Genomic DNA, 6375 nt, shown 5'->3' on the forward strand with positions numbered 1-6375 from the left:
TAGTACCTTGGGATAACGGTTACATATGTTGTCTTAGTCCTAGTACCCAGTGACAACACTTACAGTAGTACATTTTCCTGTTTACTTTATTTTGTGATACATTCACATAAACGATGAGTTAGACTAAGCACTTTTAGTACTAGTCAATATAAAGGAAAAACTATCATTTTACAAACAAAACATTCGGGTCTTGGTAGAAGACTACATCTCAAACTGATAGAAAATAAGGGATTTTCAAGGGTTTTTCATACGTACATCAACATTTTCATTTAACGTTTTACATGGCCTTCATAACAGATTTTCACAAACAAGGCAATGACACTTATATACTTATGAATTCACCAGCTTTAAAGCTGATACTCGCTTTCAAAATAACTTGTATTCTCAGGTCATCAGTAGACAGGTACGGAGGCCAGGTTTTGAGAAGACGGAGCAGACAAGTCTCGTCTTTTATTTCGATTGTATATTTTTGGTGTCTTACTACAATGAAAGAACACATATGTATTAAAACTTTACTTATAATGCAATGGATGATGTTGTTGCTTGTTTATTATATTACACTGTTGTGATACTGTACATGACGTCCTCCACCCCTGAACGTTTCCGCCGTTCGTGGTTTTGGGGTGTGACAGTTATTATAGGTAGAACGTCATCTATAATCAAAACTAAAAAAGTAGGATGCTAAAATATTATTTGTACTTTGATTTTTTTTATTTTTGATTATTTATTTTTGATTTATTTATATATATATATATATATATATATATATATATATATATATATATATATATTTGAATTTTGGCATTGTACTTCCGAAGTACAGGATAAGGGTTAATATCAATGTACATAGTTCTAGCATAATATACGATAAAAATAATAATAAATAAATAAAAATAAAATGTTATATCCTCTTTAATAAATGAAGTTTTTTTGGCCACCTGTCACACACTCATTCAATTTGCCAAATGTTATTTTGTGGTTATTTTGAATTAATTTTTTCTACATGTCATTTTATTAGTTTTTCTATTTTATTAAATTCCATATAATATTTTAGTGTAATAATTACAATAAATGTAGTAATAAGTAGATATCAATTTTATCAGTGGACTTACCTTTTAATTTCAAAATTCTCAAAATTTGAGCTCATTAGTTTATTTTATTTATTTAAATTTAAAAGATAAAAACTTTTCTATTATAATAATTCATTATTTTTCTCATTTTCTTATAAATTCAAAGTTCTCAAATATTATGACCTTTATAATTTTTTTTTAAATTAACACATGTAATACATTGATCTCACAACTAGTTATATAACCTTGCTTTTTCTTGCACCCAATTAGGGGCCAAACACAATAAATAGTAATATACTTTCATTTTATTATCTAATATACTATCACAGTTCCATTTCTTATTATTATATTTTTACTTGTTATTTTTTTTCTTATGGATAAAACTTTTATCCGTAACGTAATTAAAAGTCAAAAGTAAAATATGTTGCAACTTTTCCAAATTTATATATTTGATTGTTACTAGGCACCCATTAACAGGAAGAATAACAACTTTAAGGAAAATGACACAATTGCCCTACGAGTTTTCTAGGGTTGATCTTTTGAGTCCCTAAACTTATTGTGTGTCTTTATGAGGGAATGAAATAGTGGGTAACCTATTTTTTTAGCACTCTTCACCTGTTTTTCCCGGTTTTGTTGACACATTGACAAAAATTGTCACATCAGCCATTGGAAAGTAACATCACATTTTGACCATTTCTTTGTTACCAAATCCAAACACAAACTCATCAACCTCTCTTGTTTTATCACTGAAAAATCTATCATTTCTTCTCTCTACTTCACCGTCAAATTACCCTCTCCCTCTTGAACTACCTGAACTACCTAAAACCTTTCTTCCTCTTTGATTTCCAAATCCATTCTCCTTTTAGAGACGAACCTATCATTTCTTTCTCTTAATAGTAAAACCATTAAACTAGCACCACCTCTTCAATCATTTCCACCATCATCTTTTTCGTTATACAAATAAGATTTCTAAATGAGTCAGACTTTAAGGTGCTGTTTGTTTTTGGAAAAAACGTCTTCAGACCTCTTATTGCTGCGCGGCGCAGCACACGTGCAACATTTTTCGTATTGCAGTTGTTTGTTTTTTAGAAGTCTTCAGAGTCAAAAACCTCTGCGCGTGCTCTATTTGGCACAATATTAGTACTGTCTCTTCCAACCTCTTCCAACCTCTTATTCTTTTTTTTTTCTTGCTGAATTTTTTATGTATGTTGTTGAAATTTTATTTCACTTTTTTTTTTCGTTTTTTTTTGTTTTATTCTTGTTGATTTTTTTTTTATTAAATAATGATAGATTCTTAATGAAATATCATTATTTTTTACTAAATATCTTTATTTTTTTGTTGAAATATCATTATTTTTTATTGAAATATCATTAATTCTTACCGAAATGTTATACATTATTAAATTTTCCGTATTAAAAAACTATTTTTGATTTATAAAATTAGTTTATTTTAATTTTTTAATATCTGCAACAGTATGCAGATGTTAAAAAAAACAAACACGCTTCTTATTACAGTCTGTAGCTGATTGGTCCACCTCTTCTACTACAGAGGGTTGCAGAGGTGGTCCGCAGACTTCATGAATTTTTGCTTCAGAAAATCAAACAGCCTAACTCACTAACCCAATCACTAAGTTCAGCTTGGTCGTCGATTAAGCTCTTAGCAGACAAACTTTCATATGTGTGTTTGTAAGCCCTTATTGAAAACTATAACTGGGATTGAATTGTTAAATTAGGGAGCCTTGTTTCCTAGATGACGAGGACGATTGCTACTTCAGTTTGTGAGGAAAGACCCTGTAAGGAGAGACCTGTGTTTTTTCTAACAAAATATGGTTTGTGTAGGAATCAGTGATTCTCGCAGAATGGAAAAACCCTTAATTGTGCATGAAATAGGAACAAGTGCATAGAGAAGTGGTTGCTTAAATGCCAAGTGATATAATCACAGAAGATGGTTTACTCCCCTGCACCTTGTGCACCAACGAAAAACAAAGAAACTGGGAACGAACAAGGGATAAGAAGCAAAAACAAGGGACAAAAGTTTTTTTGGGAAAATTGCTTAATTACCAAGCTTTCTTACAAACGGGAATACAAAACTTGTTCTGGAATACATTAATAAAGCTACATACATCCTCTCCTTATATTAAAAGGATAAGTATTTGACTCATATTATAAAACTGGAACAAAAACAATTAAATAAAAAAACTCCCCCAAATGCCCTTACTTCTAAAATCGTTTTTTTTTCTACATTAATCCAACACACCCGAGTGAAAACCTCGTTTCCCTTTGATACTGATGGGTTTGATTTCATGATCAACCGGGTTACAAGGAAATGAGTGTGATTTCATGATCAACCGGGCTACAAGGAAAGAAGATGGTTTGAAAAGACAGAGGTGTGGCGGTGAAAAGAAGTTGAAGGGCATGCTACAGTGGAAATGGAAGCCAAGAGTTTGCGGTGATCGGGGACGGTGGTAGTTTATGAAGGATGAGGAACGTGATGGAGGGAAGAATGAGGAAAATGTCGTGGGTTTGTGTGAGATCCAATTTCTGGGTATTTGAAGAAGGAAGGGGTGATGAGTTATTAAATACATGGGTCAAGAAAAATGGATATTTGAAAAACGAAGGGATGATGATTTATTAAATACATGGGTCAAGGAAAGTGGGGTCATAAAAAATCTTGGAAGTGGGTATTTAAAGAATTGAAGGGATGATGATTTATTAAATACATGAGTCACGGGAAGCGGGGTCATAAGAAGCAGGTAACCGGTTTACACCTTCAATTCTTTCAAAGACATAATAGACCCACAAAAACAAGTTTACGCCCCATTAAAAAAACAAAAATACTTTAAAAACTGAATAGACCAGCTCTATAAACTTTACTTTATAGGGTATAAACTTTACTTTATAGGGGAATTGTGTGATTTTCCCAAACAACTTTATGTACGGAAATACACTCCAAGCAAAGCAACGAAATGGGTGATACAAATCATGAGATATGTGGCCCTTTAACATCAGCATAGAGAGTTATAGTACTATCAACCTACAATGAAGTGAAGTTGCCCCTGATCCGTTAAACATTTTATAGATATTCGTGTTTTAAATATATTTGCAAAATTCTTTAAATTGACCATTAAACGTTTTCTTTCCATTTATAACAATGTACTTTAACAAAGGTTACAAAGAAAGCACAAAAGTAGTGGAAATTAACTAAAGATGCATATTGAAATGATGAACAAAACAATAACTAGAAACTATACAAACAACCCCCAGGAGTAGAAAGTAGAAAGCGCCTAACGTGTAGCTTGCAGCCGTTGGCCCATGTAAGCCATATGCCACGTGAGGCCCACTAGCGTCAACACATTGAAGGCAGATGAGTATGTATTCAACCTCTTGAGCTTCTCGTTCAACCTCAAAACATCTTGCCTCTCCGCTACTATATGTGCTGGAGGTCTGGCCACCGTAGGACCACCTGCATCTTCTATCCCCTCTTTAGCTGCACCCGCTATGCCTCTCCCTTCCTCTTTCTCTATCTTCAATCTTTCATACATCAACTGCAAAGTTTGAAGAATAAAAAACGAGCCATATATAGATACGTATGCATTTTTCACATATATATATATATATATATATATATATATATATATATATATATATATATATATATATATTTTAATAATTAATTACCTTAGTTGCTCTAGGTTCCAACCAGATCATGTTTGTCAAAACCATCAAGAGAGCAGAAAGTAGACTTAAACCCTGAAACATCGCCCCAAAGCTGGAGAAAATCTGCTTGGTTTGACTCGCTACATGCCCTAACAAAGCAGCGGAAACACAATAAGCCATGGCCTTGAAGTACACCGGGTATATCCTGCTTTGTACCATCCCAAACTGCTGACGTGGCAGATACCTGCCCAAAATATAGCTTGAAACAAAGGTCACCCATACGCACATACCGTATGCAGTTGAGAACCCCAGCATATGAATCAACCCAATCACTGCATCAACCTTATCACGAGACACCATGTACCATATTACATCAGATGTCACTTCTTTTAACTTGCTTAGAATCTCACCGAAGCTCTTTTGCCCAACCACCTTCTGCACATTCCCTGCAGTTTCCTTGGCTTGATTCATCATATGTTGAGCACCTTCTTCAACTTTCCCTGTCACGTTTCTCTGTATATCTTCTCCCATTCGTTTTGGTGAATCCACTACATCGAAGTTCTTTGCTTTGAGAGCGCCATCTTTTACAGTGTCCACAACATCCTCTGCGACCTTCTTCGCCTTACCGATTCCATGAGCCACGCTGTCCTTGGCCTTGCCTAAAGACTCTCCAATCGTATGGCCCGTGACCTTTTCAGATAATTTGTCTTTGAGATTTTGGCCTTTCTCATATACTTCATTCACACCCTCTTTTGCACGTTCTTCTGCATCTTTGGCCTTTCCTACGGCTCCTCTGGCTGCATCCTTCACATGTTCTTCCATTCCATGGGCTGTTTCCGAGACCGTGTCTTTTGTTTTCCCAAGAGCTTGTGCAATCTTATGCTTGCACTTACCAAAAGCATCACAAACAAGCTCTCTTGGACCAGAGAACTTATTCCCTTGATCCGCTTCATCCTCCTCCACCGCCTGCTTCTGCTTCTTCTCGCCGGAGGCATTAGAGGTATCTTGTGGTGAAATTAACACCTTGGTGTGGCCGTCGGCTTCTTTTTCGTATTCAACAACGACCACACGGTGGCCTTCTTTAACAATAACCTCGCTGTGGTCAGACGGAGGGGAAGGAGGTGACCACATCGCCCCTGTAACCAGTGACGTTAGCACAAGACCCAGAGCTAATATGTTCATCATCTTGTCTTTGTGTGTTATTTTCTTCAGATCTTCCTATTTCTTTGAAAAGGGTTTATTAAGAAACAAGAGTAGAATCTCTCTGATCTTCGGTGAATGTAAGAGATAAGCACGCTGATTATGCACGTAGTAGAATGAAGTCTGACGCGTGGATTGCTGCATGCTCCCACTCAATTATACGTGTCTTCATTGTGAGGGGTGACTTTATTCCTCCAAATCACAGTGCGTGCGTGCTAGCTAGCTAGTCGTCCTCAAAAGAGGAACGAGGGTTTACATTATCCCTCGCATAATTTCGTACTATAATACAAAAATATGTAAAATCTACAAGAAATTAAATTTCATATATTTTTTTTTCAAAAATAATTATAAAATTTAATTCCAAAAAATAACATGGATTTGGATTTCTTGTAGACTTTACATATTTTTATATTACAATGAATTCTACATAGCAATCAAGTTATATATG

At 34.8% G+C, this 6375-nt stretch overlaps 1 protein-coding gene across 1 annotated transcript; it reads right to left on the minus strand.

The window, feature by feature from the left end:
• Positions 1-4195: 4195 nt before the first annotated feature.
• On the minus strand, positions 4196-6156 carry LOC145060935 (uncharacterized). Its single transcript, XM_079008269.1, has 2 exons — positions 4749-6156; positions 4196-4615 (listed from the first exon to the last, which is right to left on the minus strand). Exons 1-2 carry the CDS (start codon positions 5910-5912, stop codon positions 4355-4357), a joined length of 1425 nt encoding a protein of 474 aa, XP_078864395.1. The 5' UTR covers positions 5913-6156; the 3' UTR covers positions 4196-4354.
• Positions 6157-6375: the final 219 nt, after the last annotated feature.

This window comes from Lactuca serriola, chromosome 7, assembly GCF_051521515.1.
Source record: "Lactuca serriola cultivar US96UC23 chromosome 7, Lser_US96UC23_V15, whole genome shotgun sequence".
NCBI lineage: Eukaryota > Viridiplantae > Streptophyta > Magnoliopsida > Asterales > Asteraceae > Lactuca > Lactuca serriola.